This window comes from Leucoraja erinacea, chromosome 19 (genome assembly GCF_028641065.1).
Source record: "Leucoraja erinacea ecotype New England chromosome 19, Leri_hhj_1, whole genome shotgun sequence".
Classification (NCBI taxonomy): Eukaryota; Metazoa; Chordata; class Chondrichthyes; order Rajiformes; family Rajidae; genus Leucoraja; species Leucoraja erinaceus.
The window spans coordinates 33,471,105-33,494,451 of record NC_073395.1 but is presented as its reverse complement, the minus strand read 5'-3'; the positions used below and the strand labels follow the sequence as shown (position 1 = coordinate 33,494,451).

The window sequence follows — 23,347 nt, the reverse complement described above, 5'->3', positions numbered from 1 at the left end:
CTTCTTACATTATCTATCTCTGTTGCTAATATTGTTGTGAATATCAACAAGGCAGTTGAGAGAAATAACTGAAGGACCTTTGGTTTTCATTACATAATTGTAAGTAAATTGGCTCCCAGATCCCTGCCACGAGGTAACATGCACTAGACAAAAGCAGCCCGCTGTGCTTCAACAGAGGCACCGTGTGTCAAAATTATGTGTGAGGCAGAAGAGTAAATTCAGCCATGGATCCTTCTCACTATCCTGTATGTGAAGAGAAGGTGAAGGCAGGACCAAGCTGACCTATTCTGTCCCTCACTATCCAGCAGCCTGAAAACATTCACCATTGAGAGGTTGCCTTTGCCTTGTGGGATCCGTATGCAAAGGTTGGGTTTGAACATCGGATTTGTTTTTGTCAGTTTCCTCGTGCAATAAGGGGTCTGCTGCCTATTTGATTCCTTCTTTACTGAGATGGTTGGCTGGAAGTAGACAGTTTGTATTCAGGAAATCCAGGTCTGCATACAGCCAAGCAGGGTTGTTGCAGGCAGTCACCTGAAGGCTATTCATACCTGACTACAAAGCCCAGAGGAGCCATGATATTCCACCTCCCTTCAAAACAGATTCTTCATCTAATTGTCCACCAACAGTTACGATATAAATGGTTGTGCCAATGCATCATACAAGTTCTGAAACAAAGTACTGTGGAATTCTGCAAAATATTCTAAATTAAATGTAGCTCGTGTTCATATATATTATTTTAATTAATCGCAAATGAATATTTCTTTAATTTCTAATCTATAATAATGTCTTTTATATACAATCTGTTTTTTCTAATTAATAAAACAAATTTAATTTCAATTTTTAAATTGCACATCCGTATGGAATCAATTTTGCATTAATTCATTTGTTTTTAAACTAGCATTTAAAAAGCATCCAACTTAATAAAGATTCTATTTTAGAGTAGTTATGTGCTACACTTTAAATAAAAGCAAGACCTCCAAATGACCATGGAAAGTGCCATGGGAGATAAGCCAATGTATGTATGTTTTACATCTGGCTCGTGTTGAATTCTCAAATGATTATACTTTGTCATAGACCCAAATATTTTTTCAATTTTCCCCTAAAAGATGCACTCAGACCCATTCCCCGTGACATTCTGTGCTCCAATATCTCCTCATGTAAACCACATTGTTGTAAGACCATAAGAACTCGGAACAGAATTAGGCTATTCAGCCCATCACGTCTAATCTGCCATTGACTGATCTATTTTTCCTTCTCTCAATCCCATTATCTTGCATTCTAGCCGTAACCTTTGACACTGTTCCCAATCAAGAACCTATCAATCACCACTTTAAATGAATTCCACCGATTCACCACAAAATAATTCTTCCTCATCTCCATTCATTTATTCTTCGGCTGTGTCTTCTGGTTCTGGACTCTCCCAATAACGGAAACATCCTTTCCATCGCCACTCTATCCACCTTTCATTATGTGTGAGGCAGAAGAGTTTTTATGGTTTTAATGAGACTCCCTCTCATTCATCCAAACTCATAACATTACGTTTCAGCTTCATCCAATGTGATCTTTTCTTCAAGAAGTTTACATCCATTAACTTTTGTGAATGGAAGGTTGTAAAATAAAAGGTCAAATATTGTGGGCTCCGGTAGTGTTTCCTCAATAGCCCTATGGTTTTCCCAACATCTTACCTGATCCAGAGGGAACAGGCAGGCACACTTTGGAGCACCCAGGAACATGGCCTGAGCTGCAGCTAATGAAGGGCAGCCTCCGTAGCTGCCCCTAAAGCGTGGAACAATTATGGCTGTGTGAAGATAGACACAAATTGCTGGAGTAACTCAGCGGGACTGGATGGCCTTTCGGGTCGAGATGCTTCTTCAGACTGAAAAAGGGTCTTGACCCGAAACGTCACCCATTCCTTCTCTCCAAAGATGCTGCCTGTCCTGCTGAGTTACTCCAGCATTTTGTGTCTACCTTTTATTTAAACTATCCTCTGCAGTTCTTTCCTACACATGGCTGTGCGAAATCTGGCCAATTTCTACTGTTTGCAAATGATTCTGATAGTCCGGAGACATTTAAAAACTAGTACAACTAAATAATTTAACAGAATAAGGTTTTGGATCCTGTGCCAGGTTAGACATGGCACAAGTTCCAAGAGGTAATACCACTACATAAATACTGAGGAAATTGCATTAAAAATGGGCTCTGCCATCATGCTTCTAGTGGATACGGTGCTTCAAACTGGGCAGCAGGTCTACGACTTTGTATTTGACAGAAAATCTTAGACTTAATGGTTAAACAGCAGCAAATCAGTTTCAGACAGTGCATTGAGTCTATTGCTTTATCCCAAATATCACTGCACTGCCCCCAGTATATAGTGCATACAGTAACACACACTTCATCAATGGTCTACAACTTCCAATGTGAGCCACTGGCCATTGCATAAGTAAACGTTTGGAAATATTAAGTTCAGGTTGGCAACATGAATTCCTACATGCTATTTTTTTTATAGAGGAGGGAGAATTCAAGAGTTCTTTTCAGCAATAGCAGGCACCCATTCTAAATACCAATGAGTATACAATATGATTCACACAACTTATGCTGATACTGCTGATTGTGGAGTGTGTTTTGGCACTCTATGCCCGAGTTGGCAAAGGTTCCGTGTGCCATATTTGGGCCATTGCAGACGAATAATGTTCACTCGTGCAAATTATTTCAGATGAAAATAAACTCTCAGTACCAGGTAACTATTCTAGATTGGATCACTAAATAAAAGCTGTGTTTGTATGATTCACAGCAGAAAATGCAGCAAATAATTAAAGTGCTGAAAAGGGTGTGGAGAAGATTTACAGGGATGTTGCCAAAACTCAACGGCATGGGCTAGTGGTTGAGCTATAGGGAGAGGTTGAGCTATAGGGAGAGGTTGAGCAGGCCAGGACTTTATTCCTTGGAGAATGAGGGGTGATCTTATAGAGCTGTATTAGATGATGAGAAGAATAGGTATAGTAAATGCACAGAGTCCAGGGTAGGGGAATTAAGAACCAGAGGTTTAAAGTGAGGGGAGAAAGATTTAATATCAACCAGAGGGGCAACTTTTTTTTTACACAAAGGGTGGTGGGTATATGGACAAGCTGCCAGGGGAGGTGGCTGAGGCAGGTACTATGACTACGCTTAAAAAGCATTCAGACAGGTACATGGATTGGATATGTTCAGAAGGGTATTGGCCAAATGCAGGCAGCTGGGACTGGTGTAGATGCAGCATGTTGGTCAGCATGGGCAAATTGAGCCGAAGGGCCTGTTTCCATGCTGTATGGTGCTCATGCTCATTAATTATTCATGTAAATACTGTGCGCGCTGCTATTGCATGGCAGGTATCGCTAATGGAACATTTGATGTAACTGTCAGAACAAGACAACAAGTGGAATTGTTCCGTTTCAGTGGTGCGGAGAGTATTGATTACTGCCTTTTGTTTTGCTGGGTCTGCTCTGAACATGCATCAATAATGATCTGAAAAAACAGCAACTTCTGGTGTCCACAGTGCCGAGCTGAAACACACTGCCTCATCATGAGAGCATTAGATCTGTATTGCAATGCCTGTTTTTGATCCTGCTCCAAAGTTAGCAGACATCAGTATCCACATCATTCTCAACTTGAGGATGAGAGTTTACAGCCAGGTCTCACATCCCATATTGGTCCAGTGATATATGTTTTAACACTCTGTGACTGTAGGCCCACTTCCATGTCAGAAATCCTGATAAGCAGCTATGTTACTTCCAGACTCAATGGCATCCATCTAACTGGTTTCTATTGTCCATGTTGGCCCCATTTGTCTGAAGTCCTGCTGTGTCAATCCAGTCCTGGACTGTCCTCCAATCCTTCAAAGCAACAACTACAAAAAGACCTAACTTTCATAACTTGCTGTTCGATATTCCTGCTTTCCCAACTCTTTGACCCTGCCCCATTTCTACCCCCACTCTTAATCAAATCATGGTGATTTAGTCATAGACTCAGTGTCATACAGCATGGAAACAGGCCCTTTGGTCCAACTTGCCCATGCTGACCAACATGCCCCATCTACAACAGTCCCACCTGCCTGCATTTGGCCCACATCTTTCTGAACCTTTCCTATCCATTTACCTGTCCAAATGTCTTTTAAAACGTTGTGATAGTTCCTACCACAACTACCTGCTCTGGCAGCTCATTTCATATACCCCCCACCCTTTGTGTGGAAAAAGTTGCACCTCAGCCACCTATTAAATCTTTCCCCAGGAAATAGGATGATATATTTTGTATCACTTTTGTTAACTGTGTTGAAATTAAAAGCAAATGTTACATGTTTTACCAGCTGAGCACCAGTAGAACATCTGGTAGAGAACACTGCAATGCAACAACAAAGAGCCGGGTTCAGTCCTGACCTCTGGTGCTGTCTTTGTCGAGTTTGCAAGTTTCCCATGACCCCATGGGTTAGTTACGTCTAGATGCACTGGTCTTTTTGCCACATCCCAAAGACATGCAAGCTGGTAGGTTGTGTGGGAAGGAACTGCAGATGCTGGTTGAAACTGAAGATAGACACAAAATGTCACTGTAAATTGCCTCTACTGTGTAGGAGAGTCTGGCGGAAGGATGGGGTCGATGAGAATACGGAGTGATTAAAAGAATGGGAATACTATAGGGTTGGTGTAAATGAGTGGTGGGGGGTCAGCACTAACTTGGTAGGCTGACAAATCTGCTATTGCGCTGCATCTCCCGATGACTAATATTCTATAAGGGCATTCCTGAATAATCAAAAAAACTTGTGGCCAAAATCTCTATACGGAAATGAATGATTGATCAATGCGGTAGAAAGTTCAGATGAGTCTAAATATAGCCACAGAACAATCTGTCACGAATATTCAACAAAGTCGTTTGTCTTTTTGCAATTGAAAGAATGCTTACTAGTAATTTTCAAATTAAAACCCATAAAAATGACCTAAAGGCACCATATTTCTTCACAGGTTCCCATGACAGCATTTAGTCAAAATTAATAATTTCTCTATTCCCAAGGCAGCCGTAAAATGTTGAGTATCAGATGTTGAGACACAACAGTAACTATATCTAAAGTGACACCAACCAGTGGTGCTGTCATTCATAACATTCTCCTATTATCAAAAGGCTAAAATGTGTCAATTCGAAAAGGTCAACATGGTTCCAAATAGGAAATAGAAATCAGATTTTTTAATACAAATTTTACTATGAGCAGAAATAATCTATCAAACAAATTTGACACCAAGCCAGATGGAGGGTTATTGGTCAGGAACGTCAAGCTTGGCTTGTCACTTGCATTTCCCCCAGGATATGCAAATGTCCCATGAGCACTTTGCCCTTTGTCCATCAGGATGCATGATCATGCTGAGACCCTGCGTGATGCCAGGGTTTTACATCATTTCAGCTGTGGTGAAGCCAGAAACCCCCCCCCATCGCTACAAAATGCAGAGGACACCCTTGTGATGCAAGAAAGCTATGCTTCCATCTTTGCTATCCGTCAAAGAGGACCCTAAAGTCCTGAAGGAGAACGTCAATTCAAAAACAAAGTTTAAAGATCACTAAAAGTTTAACAAAGTTGTCAAACACATAACCATATAAGATGCGGTTGTATAAAACTTCACTTCAATGGTTGGTTTGTGAGAATGGGCATGAGGATTGGTTGTTGGTATCTAAAACTGCTGATTTTGTTCTCCCAAAAATCTGTATCAAATAACTTGAGTTTGGCCACATTTGGCATATTGTGTGCAGTTCTGTTCACCACACTGCAGGAAAGATGTGCAGTCTTTGAAGAGGTTCATCAAGATGTCATTGAAATGGAGAGTAAATAGCTCTCCCCCCCCACTCTCTCCTTTTCTGCAGCCTTTATTGTCATCTATTAAGACTTTAATTTCTTCTACAGAATGGAATGGCTAGAAACTCCACATACGTTATACTTTTACGAGTGTTCAACAAGCGACCTTTAAATGATCACTCGATAGTTAAGCTCGGTCTATGTTAAGCTGCACTTTGACATTCCAGCTTGCATTTATATGATCCTGGTGGTTCATGCAATCCACACAAAATGTAAGTTTCAGCTGCCTGGTGATAATATAGTGACCAAGATAAACTGAAAAAAAATATTATTGGCCAGGAAAGGTCTTCCTCTTAGAATAGATGGATCGATTTAAAAATGACTTTAAATGGTGTCAATATTTTATGCACAAAATCATTCACAGGAAGTCTGACATCTACATTTTACATATATGCATTATATATATATATTAGTATGACTGACTTGGCAAATGAAACTCCTCATATGTTGCAAAACACTCTTGGCTAATAAAGTATTATTGTATTGTAAAGTATTATTGTATAAACAGACAAAAGAACAGTCCATTATCAGGACACCACACAAATCCACCAGGAAGGAGAATACCATTAATATATGAAATGTACATTGGAAGTTCAGGAAGATAAGATCTACTGTCATTTTTCTTAATGGTAACACAAAAAAAAATCAGAAATCTTTATCTAAACTCTTTGAGAAAATGTAAACGGTGTCATGAATGAATCAGGTGTTCTACTCCATTCATAAAAGCACAATTAACCTTCCTTCCCCTTCAAAGGCCACTTTAACTTCCTGTTATAAAATGTTATGAACAGAATGACTCGGTGTTAAAAATATCCCAACTTTCAAGAGCCTCACCAAGCTGCGATGGGACCTCATCCACACAGACAAGGTCATTGCTAAGATATCTGGGCATTAACATTCATGTTAAGAATAACTTCCGAGCAAATGTGCTAAATGAGAGACACAAGAGACTTTAGGTAAAATAACTGCTGGAGGAGACAAAATGTGCAGGAAGGAACTGCAGATGCTGGTTTATACTCAAGGTAGACACAAAATATTGGAGTAACTCAGCGTTTCATAGAAACATAGAAAATAGGTGCAGGAGTAGGCCATTCGGCCCTTCGAGCCTGCACCGCCAATCAATATGATCATGGCTGATCATCCAACTCAGTATCCTGTACCTGCCTTCTCTCCATACCCCCTGATCCCTTTAGCCACAAGGGCCACATTTAACTCACACTTAAATATAGCCAATGAACTGGCCTCAACTACCTTCTGTGGCAGAAAGTTCCAGAGATTCACCACTCTCTGTGTGAAAAATGTTTTTCTCATCTCGGTCCTAAAGGATTTTCCCTCTGTCCTTAAGCTGTGACCCCTTGTTCTGGACTTCCCCAACATCGGGAACAATCTTCCTGCATCTAGCCTGTCCAACCCCTTAAGAATTTTGTAAGTTTCTATAAGATCCCCCCTCAATCTACTAAATTCTAGCGAGTACAAGCCACGTCTATCCAGTCTTTCTTCATATGAAAGTCCTGACATCCCAGGAATCAGTCTGGTGAACCTTCTCTACACTCCCTCTATGGCAATAATGTCCTTCCTCAGATTTGGAGACGAAAACTGTACGTAATACTCCAGGTGTGGTCTCACCAAGACCCTGTACAACTGCAAGACATCAGACATCATCTCTGGAGAAAAGGAAGGTGACGTTTCGGGTCACGATCATTTTTCAGTCTGAGAGTGGGACTGAGACTGAGAAAGGTTCCAACCCGATACCTTTTCTCCTGAGATGCTGCCTAACCCAACTGAATTACTCCAGCATTTTGTATCTAAACTGCTGGAGGAACTTGGCGGGTCAGCATCTGCAGAGAGAAATGGACAGTCAATGTTTAGGATGGGAATATTTCTTCAAGACTGGAATAGATGGGAGATAGCTGGTAAAGAGGTGAGCGGAAGGGGTTGGGCACCTGCTAGATGGATCAAGCTAGTGAAGGTGAGAGATGCGAGGTGGAGAGAAGGATGAAGATTGTCCCTGAAGACTGGAGTGGATGAGTGAAGATGACACAAGGCTGCGGATAATGGAATCTCATGAAAAAGACGATGAGAAGTAAAAAGTAGCAATAGAGGGAGGGTTGTGGGTGGATGGGAACAGAAGGGTGGTGCAGGTGGAGTGGAAAATGGAGGACTCAGACTGGATGTGCTGCAGGAAGAATGAAAAGGAGTTGAGTGACTGCGGGAGGGGTGAGGTTGAGGAAGGGAAAGAATGGTGTGCATGCAAATACCTGTATAGATCAAGAGCCCATTGGGCTATTGCCAATGTGCTGATTGTTGACTTCAGGGAAGGATAGCTGGGAATCCATGAACCTGCCTTCATTGACAAGATAGTGGTGGAGAGAGTCAAAAGATTCAATGTGTAGGAAAGAACTGCAGATGCTGGTTTAAATCGAAGGTAGACGCAAAATGCTGGAGTAACTCAGCGGGACATGCAGCATCTCTGAAGAAGGGTCCCGACCTGAAAACAGTCACCCGTTCCTTCTTTCCAGAGATGCTGCCTGTCCCGCTGAGTTACTCCAACATTTCGTGTCAACAGATTCAAGATCTTGGATGTGTATACTATGGCCCAGCGCAGTAATGCAATCACAAGGAAGCTCATCAATGCCCTTTGTTCCTTGGAAGACTGAAAAAATGCTGTAGGTCACCACTCTATCAATCTTCTATAGGTATAAGATAAAGACCATGTAGACTGGTTGCATCATGGCCTGATTCAGTAACACGAACACACAGGAAAAGAGACCGCAGAAAATGGTAGATATTGCCTGGACTGTCATGGAGACTGACCTCCCCATCATCTAAGGGATCAACAGATAGCTAACATCATCAGACTCACACCATCTTGATCATGCTTTCATCTTGCTAATATCATCAGAAAGAAGGTCCAGGGTCCTGCCGTGATCTCCAGTTTCAAGAACAGCTTCTCCCTAGCAACCAGATGTTTGAACACTGCACAACTTGAACCTCAAATTTACCTCAGCAACTATGACTGAATATGGACTTTGTTTTGGTTACACTGCGGACTTTTGCCTTGCACTGTTATGGCCTCATTACCAAGTATTACTGATTGTTAATTAAATGTATCCTTGATTATTGTTTATTTACTTTGTGTTGTTGCGTTTACGGGCTTGAAAAGCTGCAGCAAGTAAGAACTGTTCCTCTATATTGTTGTTCAGTGACTCAAAAAGCAAAGCTAAAAAGGAATAAGGAATGAACCTATAAATGTTTTAAAAGGTCTGTAATTATTCTGGTTAGAATAATTAATACACATCCACCAGAAGTTCCAAGAATTTTAAAAGTAGAATCTTGATTTAAATTTGACAGGCCATACATATTTTGTCAACAAAGAGCCAAGTGGTAATGATCAGATGTGTAAGAAGGGGCTGCAGATGCTGGTTTAAACCGAAGATAGACACAGAAAGCTGGAGTAACTCAGTGGGACAGGCAACATCTCTGGAGAGAAGGAATGGGTGACGTTTCGGGTCGGGACCCTTCTTCGGACTGGTTAGGGAAAAGGGAAACGAAGATATAGACGGTGATGTGGGGAGATAAAGAACAATGAATGAAAGACATGCAAAAAAGTAATGATGATAAAGGAAACAGGCCATTGTAGGCTGTTTGAAGGGGGATAATGGTATTCTCTCTCTCTCTCTATCCCTCCCCCACCCAAGTCACACTAGCTTCTCAGTTTCACCTGCACCCATTTTCTATGTTTCTCAATGGCCTGTTTACTACAGAACTTACTACAGAACATTTATGTAATAACGTCATAAAGTACTACAGCAGATAAGCAGATCCTTCAGCCTATCACGTACAGAATTGTTTGCCCATCAACATTAATCCCATTTGCCTACATTAGGTCTGTATTTGTCTGTATATTGTCTAGTCTAGTGCTTGTCCACATCTTTGTTTAGCAGAGTCATTGCATCCAATTCCATCACTTTCTCTGCCAGTGTTCCACATATCAACCACTCTCTGGATTATGAAGCCGGATACAAGATTTTTTCTCTCAAATAGCCCTTTGAAACTCCTTCATCCCACCTTAAAACTACACTCTCTTGTTTTTGATATCCCTACTATAGGGTATCATGCGTCTACCCTATCTATGCCACATAGAATTTGATATACCTCTATCAGGTAAGCCATCAGCCTCCTTTGTTCCAGGGAAAACAAACCTGACCTATCAAATCTCTCCCCACAACTAAAGTCCTTCTATCCAGGTACATTCTGGCAAATCTCCTCTGTATTCTCCCCCATCACAACCACAGCATGTGGCAACCAGGACTGCATACAATGCTGCAAGTGTGGACTAACCAGTGTTTTGTAAAGCTGCAACATAACATCCCAACTTTTATATTCTTTGCCCTGTCTATGAAGGCAAGCGTGTCTTCTTCACCAGCCTATCTACTTGTGTTGCCACTGTCAGGGAAGTAGAGACTTGAACCTCAATGTCCTTCCAGCGCCCTAGGGACCAGTTACCGTCTATGTCCTTACACTATTTGGTTTGTTGTAAAGTTGGAAAACAAATGTTACCGTGTTAAGTCATGAGAGAGCATTTTGTTGTACTATTTTGCATAAACACATTGCATAAATAAATGTGTTATCAGAAATATAAGACTGGATGTTGGTAGGTTATGGCCCACCCCTCCGAATAAACTGACATAGATTGTGAGCTCTTAATTAAATGTTTAAAAGAAAAGTTATGCTGTGGGATTGAAATTGCTGGTGGCTCCATTTCAGCTAACACGTGGTGTCGATAGTGCTTCGACTATCACAGTCGAAGAAGCACTTTCATTTGGCATTGTTTTGCTGGTGAAAATCCAACAGCAGAGCCAGACAGCACATGACTGTTCCAGCTGTAATGTAGGTGTAACCTGACCCACCCAAACTGAATCATATGTAGTCAAATTGTTCCATGAATTCCTTCTCAATACAAACCAAAGTTCGAAATATCAGCAGGGACTGGGCTGGGAACTAGGGCACTAAAGTCACTACAGTCAAACTAAAGGCAAGAAATACATAAAATAAAGGCTTTTTCTTTTTACTACTAAACCCGAGTTACAGACAGCATTAAATGCTTTTTTTTTCTTTTAGAGAAACACAAGTATAACTATCACAGGCTATTAATTCACTCGTGGAACAGAGAAGCTCAAAACAGATGTGTGGTTCTTCAGTAATCTTTTCAGCTTTTTATACAATAAACCCATTTCAGCCATTTTGTACGATAACTAACTCAGAACTTAGTCCAAACTGTTTTGTAAAATGATATCTCAGATAGTATCAGGGCTCTTTGTCTTATGATTGGTTGAATTATTAAATAAACTCAGTAAGAATCAAGAACTCCATTAAAGGAGACTGTTTACTCCAACGGCTCCTCCAGGCTGATTCTGAAATGTTATACAAATAACATTGCAACCAAAGGGAGAGGTCAACCATCAGACATGATGCTTTAATGGGGTAAAAGCCTTAGAGCAGTTATTACCCTTTTACTTTCAACATTTTATTCCCACAATCTAGCCACCTGGCACATCCCATTGTGTTAATACAATCAACCAACAAAGGTGGGTCAATCAGGCTATGAAGTCTGTTTTGCCAATCAGGTCATGGCTGAACTACGCCTTAATGCATTTACCAATATTGGTCCTGTATCCTAAAAATTGGTCATTTGATTTTTTTTGTTTCTTCAAAATAGAGCTCGACCAAGCTTTTGGGGGAAGAGAGAAGTAGATTTCCACTCCTCTTTGCCCAAATCAACGTCATCTGACATTTAAACTGCCTCCTTATTTTACAGAAATTATCTCTTTTAGTTAATCGTCATGTCACCAAATCAATATAATGGCCATTCAAATCAGGAAAACTCCCCAAGATATCTGCATTTCTTCAGAGAAATGAAGAGTAGAAGAGAGGCAATGGTGGACACATGGAAAATGGCACTGGAGAAGTAGTAATGGTGAATAAAGAAATGGAAGATGAATTGAATACGTTCTTTGCATCAGTCTTCGCAGCAGAAGACACAGCAACATGCCAGAAATTCAAGACAGTGGGCAAAGTTAGTGGAGTTGCTGTGACTAAGAAGTGCTTGGGAAGGTGAAGGTTTCATGCATTTTGTTTGTTTCATGTCTTTTTGTGTTTTTGTGTTTTTATTACTGTTGGCAGATCAATTTCCCTCTTGGGATAAATAAAGTTCTATCGTATCGTAGGTAGATAATAATAATAATAATAATAATAATAATAATAATACTTTATTGTCATAAATACATACAACAAAATTTCAGGCGGCGCTCCAACGTATCAGATAAATAATAACAACAATGGAAACTTCAAAAACGGCAAGAAAAACGTTGTCGTCAGAATGTGCAAAATTCCACAGTATAGTGTTGTGGCAGTACAAAATATTGGCTATGGGGGCTGTGTATTCAGTGCAGAGTTCAGAGTGGTGATGGGCTTGGAGTAGAAACTGTTTGTTAATCTAGTGGTATGTGATTTGACGGACCTGGAACGCTTTCCTGAGGGCAGAAGGGCAAACAAGTGATGTGCGGGATGACATGAGTCCTTTAGTCTGTGTGATGCCTTCCGCAGGCAACGAGAGCTATAGATCTTTTGCAGGCCTGGCAGATGTGTGTTCGTGATCTTCTGGGCTGTAATGATGACTCTCTGCAGTCTTGTTCATGTATAGGTCTAAGTCATGTACAAGACTACATGAACCACACCCCTGGGTTATGAAGGATGTAGCTTTAGAGTGTGAAAGCAATACTAGTGATCTTTCAAGAAATCAGGAGTGGTTCCAAAGGACTGGAAAATTGCAAATGTTACCCCACTGTTCAAGAAGGGAGCGAGGGGAAATTTTCGGCCAGTTAGCCTGACTTCAGTGTTTAAGAGGGAACTGCAGATGCTGGAGAATCGAAGGTTACACAAAAAAGCTGGAGAAACTCAGCGGGTGCAGCAGCATCTATGGAGCGAAGGAAATAGGCAACGTTTCGGGCCGAAACCCGTCTGAAGAAGGGTTTCGGCCCGAAACGTTGCCTATTTCCTTCGCTCCATAGATGCTGCTGCACCCGCTGAGTTTCTCCAGCTTTTTTGTGTAGCCTGACTTCAGTGGTTGGTAACATTTTAGAGTTTATTATTATGAATGGGGTTTCTGATTATTTAGAAGCAAAAGTCAGCATGGTTTTGTGAAGGGGAGATCTTGCCTAACAAAATTGTTGACATTCTTTGAGTGAATAAATAGCAGGATAGACAAAGGAGAGTCAGTAGATATAGAAACAAAGGACTGCAGATTCTGGTTTATACCAGGGAAGCTACCAGCATTGATAGAAGATTGGCTGAATAGCAAAAGGCAAAGAATAGGAATAAAGGGGGCTATTTCCCGTTGGCTGCCAGTGACTAGTGGTGTTTCACATGTATCGATGTTGGATCTGCAAATTTTTGCATTATATGCTCATGATTTGGATGATGGAATTGATGGCTTTGTGGCCGAGTCTGCGGATGCGGAAGCATGGGGTCTACGGAAAGACTTGGTTAGGTTGGAAGAGTGGGCAAATAGGTGGTAGATGGAATGTACCATAGTGTGCACTCATGCTTATTTTTTCCGTGATTTATTTTTTCCATGATAAAAGTTCACACTTTCTTAAGTCATAAGAAAGTCGACATATGGTGTTGCCACTTCTATCTCTACTAATGCGTTTCCCCAATCTCTGTTGCATTTCCTTGTAAAAGCAAACGTCTAGTAAAACAGCTTGTTCTTCCTGGTTTGCTTAATTCGTAAATTTAATTGGCTGTCCAGTGTGCTTGGTGACATTACTGTGGCTGGAACGAGAGAACCCCCACTGTTGGCAAAGTACTAAATTAACATCAAGAGAGGAGATTGCCGAACCTTGACAAGCAGCTTTCCTTGAAATCACTACCAATACTGGCAGCAAAGTACTGGCCATCATTTTCACAATTTCAGATTCCTTGGGCATTGACATAGAGTCATAGAGTGATACCGTGTAGAAACAGGCCCTTCGGCCCAACTTGCCCACATTGGCCAACAAAGTCACAGCTATACTAGTCACACTTGGTCAATATCCCTCTAAATCTGTGCTATCCATGTATCTGTCTAACTGTTTCTTAAAGATGGAATAGTCCCGGCCTCATCTACCTCCTCTGGCAGCTTGTTCCATACACCCACCACCCTCTGTATGAAAAAGTTACCTCTCAGATTCCTATTAAATCTTTTCCCCTTCACCTTGAACCTTTGTCCTCTGGTCCTCGATTCCTCTACTCTGGGCAAAGGACTTTATGCATCTATCCGATCTAATCCTCTCATGATTTTATACATCTCTATAAGACCCCCCCCCCCCTCATCCTCCTGCCCTCCATGGAATAGAGACCCAGCCTACTCATCCTCTCCCTATAGCTCACACCCACCAGTCCTGGCAACATCCTCATAAATCTTTTCTGAACCCTTTCAAGTTTGGCAATATCTTTCCTATAACATGGTACCCAGAACAGAACTCAATATTCTAAATGCAGTCTCACCAACGTCTTATACAACTGCAACATGACCTCCCAACTTCTATACTCAGTAGTACTCTGAAGGCCAAAGTGCCAAAATACTTTTTGACCACCTTATCTACCTGCGACTCGACCTTCAAGGAGCCAGGCACCTGCACTCCTAGACCCCTTTACTCTACAACACTATCCAGTGGCCTACCGTTCACTGTGTGGGTCCTGCACTTGTTCGACATCCCACACTTCTCTGTATTAAATTCCATCAACCATTCCTCTGCCCACCCACCTGGCCAATCAATCCAGATCCTGCTGTGATCTTTCACAACCATCTTCACTATCTGCAAAACCACTCATTTTTGACATCTCGGATGACCTTTCCTAGACCCAGCACGTAGATGGAATCACGAAGGAGGCACCACAACTCTGCTTTCTTGTACGTTTAAAGAGATTTAGCATGCCACCCAACAGTCTAACAGACTTGCACAGATGTACTGAGGAAAGTATCCTGCCTGGTTGCAACATGGTTGGCGAGGCAATTCCAGCCTTGTTGCAGGAAGGGATGAGGCTCCAGTGAGAGGTGGACTCTTCCTGGTCCATTAGTTTAGTTTAATGTCATTTAGTTTAGACATACAGTGCAGAAACAGGCCCTTTGGCCCACCATCCATGCTGACCACCAATCCCCAAACATTAACACTATCCTGCACACTAGGGATAATTTACAATTCTTACATGAAGCCAATTAACTTACAAACCTGTACGTCTTTTGAATGTGCGAGAAAAATGGAGCTCCCGGAGAAAACCGACATGGTCATGGGGAGAAGGTGTAAACTCCATACAGACAGCACCCATACTCAGGATCAAATCTGGGTCTCCGATGTTATAAGGCAGCAAGCAACTCTACTGCTAATCCACCACTGCACAGCTCACTACACCACAGAAAGCACTTACATGACGCGGTGCCTCAATAAGTTAGCATCTATCATCAAGAATCCTAACTATCCAGGGCACACTCTCCTCCTGCTGCCACCATTGAGTAGGAAGTACTGAAGCCCCACTCCACCAGCTTCAGGTACTTCCTACAGTCATCTTGAACTGACCTGCGCAACCCTAATCCTACCTTAGCCAAGGAACACTATGAACCATCTCTTACACTTGCATTCTAATTGTGTTTTGTACTAATGTCCTGGTTTTTTGCCTAGTCTTTTTCTTTATGCTATATTACAGATTTTGTATAATTTATGTATGACTGATGTTTTTGTGTGTTGTCCGAGTCTACATCCTTACGATGCTGCGGCAAGCAAGATTTTCATATTCCCTGTATCTCACTGTATTTGTGCATACGACAATAAACTGATTTTGAACAAAAAAAATTACTGACAATAGACAACTTTGCAAATTAAAAATGTAGGTGCACTCTTTTACTAACAATTGAATTGCGGTTAACATATCAGATTACAGCTATGTGATCTCATTCGCTTCCACCCTTTAAAATATCTCAGTGGTATTATGTTGTTGAGCTGCAGTACATAAGCAGAGGTCATACAGCATGGAGGCAGGCCCTTCGGCTCAATCTGCTCATGACGATCAAGGTGCCCCATCTACACTAGTTCCACCTGCCTGTGTTTAGCCCATATCTCTCTAAACCTTTCATATCATGCACCTGTTCAAATGCCTTTTAAATATTGATGTAGTACCCGCCTCAACTACCTCCTCCGGCAGCTCGTTCCATATACTCATCATCCTCCATGTAAAAAAGTTGACAAGTAGGATTGAATAATTTGGATCACGTTATAGGAACAAATATATCACAGAGGGGGGGAGCGATGAGGGTCTCACAAAACTCCTGTTAGAGCGGAGGAGAACTAAACATCACAGAGGAGGGGCAGAGAGAGAGGAGCTCACAATACAATATCAGAGGGGGGGTGCAGTGAGAAAGCGAGTGTGAAGACTGGTCTCGACCTGAAATGTGACTTATCCAAGTTCTCCAGAGATGCTGCCCGACCTGCTGAGTTACTCCAGCACTTTTGTGGAACTGGCTGTTAACTCAAACTGTATGCTTAAAGATTACATCCAAAATAATTAATTTTAATTCCAAATACTTTACAGCTAATCTACGCTTCAAACGTCGCCTGCAATTCTGGCAGATCCTAATCGTTATCGGTGACATACTTCGGATGATGAGGCAATATTGAAGCAACGGGCGCAACTAATAATGAAACGCTGCTTGGGTTTGATGGGTCCTGGGTTTTAACAAAAAAATTGCAAGAGATTTTATATCAGCTAAGGACGGCTACTACAGAGTCTGCAAAAAAAATAAATAGTGTTAGTTGCTACTTCTGACAATCGCAGCAAGTTTGCAGTGGTTTGTTGCGGGTTGATTAGTGCACATCGAGCATTATGAAGCGACCTTTCCGTGGCGTTGCGCAGTTGATTGAGCCCGGGCCGCTGGCAGCATCCAGGGTGGGATGAAGCGGCTCCAACAGCGGCCCTCCTCTAACTGCGGGGCAGATGCCCTTCTGAAAGTTACAAACTTTTCGCGTCATGGCAGAGAGAGAGAGAGACAACAAAAGCCGCTTGCAGATTTGTCCTCACGTTTACATCGCCGCCTGGCTGTTTTTTCCCCCCCTCTCTCTCATATTGTGTATGTTGTAGAGGCGGGCAGCCTGGGTACGAACACTACAGCCGCCGCCAGCCCTCGCTACACACACACACACACCCCCACCCCCCACCACTGTGTTTATCTCAGTCAGGGGCACCGCTTACCTGGCGCCTCTCGTGCAAACAAGGTCAGAAGCAGGAAAACGATGACAAATGGATCAAGGCGGCCGCTCTCTCTCCGATACATTGAGTTCCTCCTCCGTGGCTTAGATAACACGTCGAGAAGCACTGTGGGAAATTCCTCTGCCCAACAACTCCAAATATGACCATTGGCCACCAGTCACCGTCAGTATCCCTCTTCTTTGCCAAGGTTCTGCTGCTGAAGTACTCTGACATAGAATGCTGTTTAAAAAGTTGGTTGGTCACAATTTGCACCTTGGTATCAGACAACTGGCTTGACTTATTGCAGTATATGCAAATAAGATGTGGATAGTCCATCCTTCACCCATCTGGTGTATATGTTTTTTTTGTTGCTGAATTTTTTAAGTGTTTTTTTAAAGTTTGAATTACAACAGGCAGCATGCCTTTTTTTTTTTAACATAAACCCAAATTTAAGCAAAGCAAAATTAAGGTCATTGCAAGTTACTGGTGTTTGGAACGGCTGTTTTCAGAGTTCAATTTTGAGGACATTGCAATGAATAATGGAGAAATATGGCTCCACGAGGCAGCCATATGATTTAAAAATCATGTAAAAACTTGCATTGCTGTTGCAACTTTGCCATCCCATGGTCTTTTGCAGTGAAGGCAGCAATTGGCTCCAAGCCAAAGAAGGATCCATCAGACAAAATCCTAGTCTAGAAGCTAGCTTTAAAAAATGTTATAAGAATGACGTTCATGGATACACGGTAGTATCTGAATATTCAAATAGTGTAAACAGTAACAGCAGATAGAACAGAAGAATACGGCACAGGAACAGGTCCCTCGGCCCACAATGTCCAAGCCAAACATGACGTCAAGTCAAACTAATCTCCTCTGCAAAACGATCCATATCTCACCTTTCCCTGCTTTTACATGTGCATTTCTAAATGCCTCTTAAATGCCACTATTGTATCTGCCTCCACCACCAACCCCTGGCAGCTCGTTCCAGGCGACCACCACTGTGTGATGAAAGGGTTAAAGAGATACAAGAAGACACAGTGTGAGAATTACAGTGTTCTCATAGGATGCAGATTTAGAGGCGGTCACAGAAATGGGAAAAGGCTGAGGAGCAATTTAAGGAGTAATTTAAACAGAAGGATGAAAATGGTCACATCTAAGAACAAATGCATGTCAACAGGCAAAGAGAGCATAGGTTAGTAACAGAGTTTTGGATGAACTTGTTAGTGAATGTTAGGGCCTTTATAACAAGAGGAGTTGAGTATAGGAACAAAGAGGTCCTTCTGCAGTTGTATAGGACCCTAGTGAGACAACATCTGGAGTATTGTGTGCAGTTTTGGTTCCCTAATTTGAGGAAGGACATTCTTGCTATTGAGGGAGTGCAGTATAGGTTTACCAGGTTAATTCCTGGGATGGCAGGACTGTCATATGCTGAGAGAATGGAGCGGCTGGGCTTGTATACTCTGGAGTTTAGAAGAATGAGAGGGGATCTTATTGAAACATATAAGATTATTAAGGGTTTGGGCACGCTGGAGGCAGGAAACATGTTCCCGATGTTGGGGGAGTCCAGAACCAGGGACCACAGTTTAAGAATAAGGGGTAAGCCATTTAGAACGGAGACGAGGAAACACTTTTTCTCACGGAGAGTTGTGAGTCTGTGGAATTCTCTGCCTCAGAGGGCGGTGGAGGCAGGTTCTCTGGATACATGCATTTCGTTGTCTCTGTACTGTACACTGACAATGACAATTAAAATTGAATCTGAATCTGAATACTTTCAAGAGAAAGCTAGATAGGGCTCTTAAAGATAGAGGAGTCAGGGGATATGGGGAGAAGGCAGGAAGGGAGTACTGATTGCCATGATCACATTGAATGGCAGTGCTGGCTCGAAGGGCCGAATGGCCTACTCCTGCACCTATTGTCTATTGTCTATTGGAAGATGAGAAAGCAGCATTGAGCGTATTGGAATAATAATCTTATTATGGTTTCTCCAGATAAACTAAGGTAGGATAAAAAATAAACATTATTATGGAAATGGTAACAAATGGTCTTTGTACTGTGTGTACAGGAGTGAAATTCCAACGAAGGTTGACACACAATGGCAAAATTGCAAACAATCGTGTTTAGTTTAGTTTGGAGATACAGCATGAAAACAGGCCTTTCAGAGTGAGCCCATGCCGACCATCGATCACCCGTTCACACTAGGACAATGTTATTCCGCTCTCTCATCCACTCCCGAGACACTGGGAACAATTTACAGAGGCCAATTAACCTACAAACCTGCACGACTTTGGGCTGTGGGAGGAAAGTGGAGGAAACCCATGCGTTGTACAAACTCCACACGAAGCCTGGTCTCTGGCGCAGTGAGGCAGCAGCTCTCCACTGCACCATTTGCCACCCCATACGCAATTATGTTCAGCTTGAGCTGCTCCTCCATCAGCATGCCTTTAAATATTTTAGAATAAACAACAACATTGATCTTTATGTGACTTCTCGTCACATTCATGCTCACAAAATTTTCATCAGTTCCTTGCATGGGCCTCGTGTATTTAATAAGACTTTATTCTAAGTTCACGTAACCCTGGCATTCCCTCTCTCTCTCTATCCCTCCCCCACCCAAGTCACAGCATCTTCTTGTTTTCACCCAACAACAATGACCTGTTTCCTTTATCATCATTTCTTTTTTGCATATCTTTCATTCATTGTTCTTTATCTATATCAACATCTATATCTCCCATTTCCCTTTCCCCTGACTAGTCTGAAGAAGAGTCTCGACCTGAAAAGTCACTCATTCCTTCTCTCCAGTGATGCTGCCTGTCCCACTGAGTTACTTCAGCTTTTTGTGTCTACTTTATTCAGCCTCTGGCTTGGTCAGAATTATCATTTGTCCATTGGCATCAGCATCAATGTTGTATCTCCAATGTGTCCATAGTTTTTCTGCAATTTCAACCTTGTGCATACATTCACCCCAAATCAGTCGAGGGATGAAGACAGGCTCTTCATTTTCAATCCACTGAAGCTTAATAAGGAATTTTCACTAAACCCTTACCTGCAGCATTTTGCATAAACCCTCTCTTCTGAGCTCACCCAAAATTCTGTGCGCGCGTCCTCACCTGTGCTGATCGGTTCATCGTCCGTGTTAATGTAGATTTGTTCTTCCACTGTTATATTTTCAAACTTGTTTCCAAATTACTCCTTGGCTTTGCCACCCACAGCAATTCATAACTAATTCTGAAAATGGATGGCTCAATTAGTAGTAAAAAATGCCAAGTATCTTAACAGGGAAATTATTTATAATTTGTAAATTGCATTCCTAATGAAGAACTGCCCGAATATTTGTTTTGATCAACAAATTTTGTTGATTAAATAGTCCAGGTGCTACAAAAAGGAGTGACTACTTACTATATTTACTGTCTTAATCTGACAGATTGCTTTATTGGCAACTAACTAATGCTCTTTAAGTGCTCAAAGAATGATAAACTGTGTGCCTCTAGATGATCCAGGGAATGAATGTAAGACTAAAATACTTAGACGAACAAGACAGATATGTTGAACTGCTTGACTGCTTTTAATTTTATTGATTTTAGGACCTTGCAAAGCTCTTTGAAGGACCTTTTAATTGTATCTTTGATTTCTTCTTCCACTTTTCTTCAGTCCAGCAAAACATATGGATCTGTCATTATTATTTTAATCCAGCGCAGATAGATAGATTCTGTCTAAAGCCCACAGTCATCTTAAATAAAACCTTTTCATTCTAAAATAAACACATTTTTCTTTATCTCAGGAGAATGTTATGCTCAGCAAGATTTAATTCCAAATGTTGTTCTCATTCAATTGTGTCTCAGCATTCTATTAGTGCTTATAGTGACCATGTTTTAGGTAAAGATTTCTCTGCACCCCAGGCAAACACAGGGTGGTGAATCTGTGGAATTCTTTGCCCCAGAGGAGGAGGCCAAGTCATTGGGTGTTTTTGAAGCAGAGATGGATAGGTTCTTGACTAGAAAGGGTGTCAAATGTTACAGGGAGAAGGCAGGAGAATGGTATTAAGTGGAAAAATAGATGCCATGATCGGATGGCAAAGTAGACTCCCTGGGCAAATGGCCTAATGTGCTCCTATGTCTTATGATCTTATTAAAAATGATCTTATTAAAATGAAAGTGTAAATTTATCAGCACGTTTTTCTACTTTATCTTATGAATCACACATTGATATATGAACTTTTCAGTAACAGTATTATTTCTTTCATTCTTTAGAACTAAGAAATTATTGATTGCTGTCATTTCTATTTGAAATAATGTTGCCTCAATTATCTGTCAAGTACCAATTAAAACAATTTTTTTCCAGTTAAGACTTTTATAGATTGCTGGCTCTCTGGTTAAACATAGTGATCACTTAATAAAGGGTATGTTTGAAGATGCATCACAGTCTAAAATGTTCACCATGTGTGTTTCAATTTTTTCTCATCATACAACAACTAATTTCTTGCTGTAAACTGAAATAGTAGACATACTGAGTGCCTTCTGTTAAACAAAACAATAATCTTTTATATAGTTTGAAGCAGTGGCTTGGTTTGTTTAACACATAATGTAGTTTAAAATCTTCTCTTTCTTTGCAAATCCATAAACATTTCTTTTGATTCACTGTATGTGATGATTTAAAATTAAGAATCCTGCATAACCCCAAGCATGGACATTAACAGGTAATACTATTTTAAAAAATCGAGTGCATAACTCATACCTTTGCTCTTTGGAAACTTTTGGTGAAACACTTATCTTGCGTTTAAAATATATTTGGACATTTCCCTATATATTTTTGGTCAATTGTGTAAAAATATCACCTCCTTTAATTCCTTCAGTAATGTATTATGCTGTACCTTTCAATATTATTGCTTCACTAACTTTATTAAAGTCTGACCAGCCTTGACATTACAAAAATCAATCAATAGTTTTTGAAAAATGAAAATGGACTTCTTCCAAACATAATTTTATACGATTAACCCATATTGTGTAAATCCCGCAAACATATGTCCACCAACAATGTTTACCCCTTCAAACAAATATCCAGAAACGCGATGTGTACACCATTTACTGTAGTTCTTCTCAATAAAGATTTTTTTTTCCTTTATGATTGCCTGTTAAGAAGGTTAATTGGGCATATGAACAGTATCAAACTGCAGTGCATGTTACCTTTATTACATTGTGCCAGCTGCTACTAAAGAATTAACAATGTGCTTGTCCTCCATGTTGGTGTTAAAGGGCTTGGACAGTAAATATTCGCAAAGTGCATTTATTTATCATTGAAAAGCCCTTGCCATGTGTTAAATATCATCAGCAGTAGGTTAACCATCCATTAGTGAGTTAACTTTAAATATATAAATTTGACCATGACTGCCAGAAATTAGCTACGTGGAATTTATTTTGAACATGGTTTTCATGCAGAGGGTGGAAATATTGTTTGCAGGTTTAAATAAAAACTGTTTTTTAAATTGGAAAAGGAATTGCAATTAATTGAAAAGGAAATCTTAAAATCCCTTCCAAACCCTCCCCTCCCTTTAACTGTTGAAATTCCTGGAATAGACTGAAAAAGAGCAATGATCGATCTTACTACCAAGACAGAATGGATACATCTCTGGAGGAAATTTGTATAATAATGGTACCTGTATTAGCATAGTCCACTCAAAAGAAAAAGAATAAGATATAGTATACCTATGGATAAATATATGGTGATCAGTGGAGAACAGAAGGGAGGATGGAACTAGTATGAGAGCTGGTGTGAATGCAATGGACCGAATTGCCGTCTATGATCCAGTAACTGAAATAAGATGCTGTAATTTATATGACATGCTTCTCTAAGTATGGTTGTCGCTTACAGAAATGCTAATAACATTTTGAGAGAAGTAGAAACCATAAGACCCATTGGACATCACACAATAATAACATGTTGTCACTGAATACATTAAGGGCTGAGATTAATGAGATTAATGTAGGATTGACGTAAATGGATGTTTAATGGTTAATGTGATAGTGGGCTACAGGGCCTGTTTCTGTGTCGTATAATGAAAAGTAACACATAAGATATTGTGCTTTATGTAGCTATATTTAAGAGGGAGTTAGATGTGGCCCTTGTGGCTAAGGGGATCAGAAGGTATGGAGAGAAGGCAGGTACGGGATACTGAGTTGGATGATCAGCCATGATCATATTGAATGG

At 40.9% G+C, this 23,347-nt stretch overlaps 1 protein-coding gene across 3 annotated transcripts in view; it reads right to left on the bottom strand.

The window, feature by feature from the left end:
* msrb3 (methionine sulfoxide reductase B3) overlaps nt 1-17,305 on the bottom strand; it is a 93,926-nt gene extending 76,621 nt beyond the window's left edge. Inside the window, exon 1 of one of the 3 annotated variants that reach the window (XM_055650791.1) lies at nt 17,153-17,305. In XM_055650791.1, the coding sequence (XP_055506766.1) occupies nt 17,153-17,234 (82 nt within the window). In that variant the 5' untranslated portion in view covers nt 17,235-17,305. The remainder of the gene's footprint in view (nt 1-17,152) is intronic. The other 2 variants (XM_055650792.1, XM_055650790.1) reach the window with 2 other exon arrangements.
* Between the last annotated feature and the right edge of the window lie 6,042 nt (nt 17,306-23,347).